The following is a 2364-nucleotide window of genomic DNA, read 5'->3' as shown; positions in this document are numbered from 1 at the left end:
CGCGAGCGCGGCGAGGACCTGGGGCACCGTTGCGCCGTCGTGACGGGCGCCCGCGCCCGCCACGTCTGCGAGCGTCGCGAGCGTGTCGCTCGAGACGTCGTTGAGCGCGCGCAGCTCGAGGATCTCGTCAGCGTTGACCGGGGCGCAGGCGCGCACGCGCTCCTCCTCCTCGTCGAGCCCGCGGCGGGATCTGTTCTGCTGGATGAGACTGTAGGCCCACGAAGCCACGAACGACCAGAACAGGATCGACTTCCACCAGCGCACGACGAAAGGGCGGGCGTCCTCCTCCTCGGGCGGCGCCGCCGCGGCGGGAGGCGGCGGAGGCGGTGGTGCGACGACGGTGCTGAGGCCGGACCGAGGAGGCGACAGGCCGAGGCGGAGCGTGCTGAGGCCAGACCGCGAGGAGAGTTGCACGCGGGCTCGGCACGCCAGGCTCGCGGTGGAGAGCCTGCGAGTGAGCATGTTGGGGTGCCCTGGAAAAAACTCCGGTCGCGCGCGTAGGAACCTACTCTCAGTGAGTCTATCGGTAAGCGCGGGTTAGCGCGGGTTCCACACGGGTTAAGCCACACTAACCCAGCACGGGTCAGCACGGGTTAGAACGGGTTACCATAACCCGACGCTAACCCGGCGCTAACCCGGCGCTAACCCGGCACTAACCCATCCTAACGTATGCCCCCGAGCAGCGCGGGTTAGCGCCGGGTTAGTCTCGGGTTAGTGCCGGGTTAGTGCCGGGTTAGTGCCGGGTTAGTGCCGGGTTAGTGCCGGGTTAGTGCCGGGTAAGCGTCGGGTTATGGTAACCCGTTCTAACCCGTGCTGACCCGTGCTGGGTTAGTGTGGATTAACCCGTGTGGAACCCGCGCTAACCCGCGCTTACCGATACGCGATAGACTCACTCCTTACACGCTCAACTTACCGATAACGGCGTTGCCGCGGAGAGCACCAAGGGGCAGCTGCAGCCAAGCCGTCCGAGGGAGAGACTAACCCGGGTTAGCGCCGGGTTAGTCTCGGGTTACCATAACCCATGCTGACGTATGCCCCCCAGCCGCATGGGTTAGTGCTGGGTTAGTGCCAACTTAGTGCCGGGTTAGTGCCGGGTTAGTGCCGGGTTATGGTAACCCATTCTGACCCGTGCTGACCCGTGCCGGGTTAGTGAGCACTAACCCGCGCTAACCCGCGCTTACCGATAGACTCACTTGTAGTTGTCCCTTCACACCTGGACGCCGACCGACGCCGAGGCGTAGAGTTTCAGCCGCAGGGCACTGAGCGCGCGTGTGCGCGCGCTCTAGGCGCGCACTCCGTCAGCCCGAGTCCCTCACAGCCCCCCAGGCCCTCCTGCATCCTCCGTTCTCCGCCTTGCGCCATCTCGTCTGCCCCTCGCACTCCTCCCCTCCCCCCCGAGCGCGCACGATCTGTGCGCACAATGCGCAGCAACTGCAGACTGGACCCCGCAGCTGCGCAGCGCTGTGTCACTGAGTACCAACGCTGCCCACCCTGTTCCCGCCACCAGAGCCATGCCGTCGGTCAAGGACCTTGGTAAGCGCCTCAAGTCGGTCACCTCCACCTCCAAGATCACCAAGGCGATGAAGATGGTGGCAGCCTCCAAGCTCAAGAAGGCTGAGACCGACATGGCGAAGGCGCGGCCGTTCGCAGCGTCAGTGCAGAGCCTGATGATGCCCCACATCGGCGTCAAGGAGGAGGACGAGACGCCCTCCACGGTGCTGGCCCTGGCCATCTCATCTGACAAGGGCCTCTGCGGCGGCGTCAACTCAAAGATGGCAAAGGAGGTCAAGCTCGGGATGGAAGCGTACGTGGGGAAGGGCGTTGAGTCGCCTGAGGTGCGTTGCCACCCTGCTGCAGCGGCGGCGCACACTGGAGCCCGCATCCTACCGCAGCTGACCACCCAGACCAGAGGCGGCCACTCTCGATCTCCGCCGCTTTTGTGGTGCAGGTGCTCATGCTCGGCAGCAAGGGGCGAGATGCGATGACGCGCACGCACAGCAAGTTTTTCAAAACAACCTACGACGAGGCCTACGGCGGCAAGGTCACCTTCTCGCTCGCCTCGTTCCTAGCAGAACAGATGCTTGCCTCGTCAGCCGACAGGTGTGCATGGCACGCCGCTGGCATATCCCCCCCCCCTCCCTCCCCTCCCTGCCTCTCCGCCTGGCAGTCCCGCTTACCCCAGCGCGTTGCCAGCTCTTCCCCACCCCCGCCTCCCAGCTACGTCATCTACTACAACAAGTTCAAGTCGGTGATCAACTTTGACGTGACGGCACTCGCCTTCAAGGGCCCGGAGGTTCTCCGTGGCTCGGGCGTGATGGACGAGTATGAGTTTGAGGGCGAGAAGGAGGAGATCCTCGCCGACCT

At 64.8% G+C, this 2364-nt stretch overlaps 1 protein-coding gene across 1 annotated transcript; it reads right to left on the bottom strand.

Moving 5' to 3' along the window:
* Positions 1-27: 27 nt before the first annotated feature.
* EMIHUDRAFT_229092 (hypothetical protein) lies at positions 28-462 on the bottom strand (the record flags this gene model as incomplete). The annotated part of the gene is made up of 2 exons (XM_005786352.1): positions 28-208; positions 356-462. Coding segments are annotated over 2 exons (288 nt in total), but the record flags the coding sequence as incomplete, so codon positions are not given.
* Positions 463-2364: the final 1902 nt, after the last annotated feature.

The sequence above is a fragment of the Emiliania huxleyi genome (assembly GCF_000372725.1).
Source record: "Emiliania huxleyi CCMP1516 chromosome Unknown EMIHUscaffold_152, whole genome shotgun sequence".
NCBI classification, from domain to species: domain Eukaryota; phylum Haptophyta; order Isochrysidales; family Noelaerhabdaceae; genus Emiliania; species Emiliania huxleyi.
The sequence above is the reverse complement of the archived record's forward strand: the minus strand, read 5'-3'. Positions and strand labels throughout refer to the sequence as shown.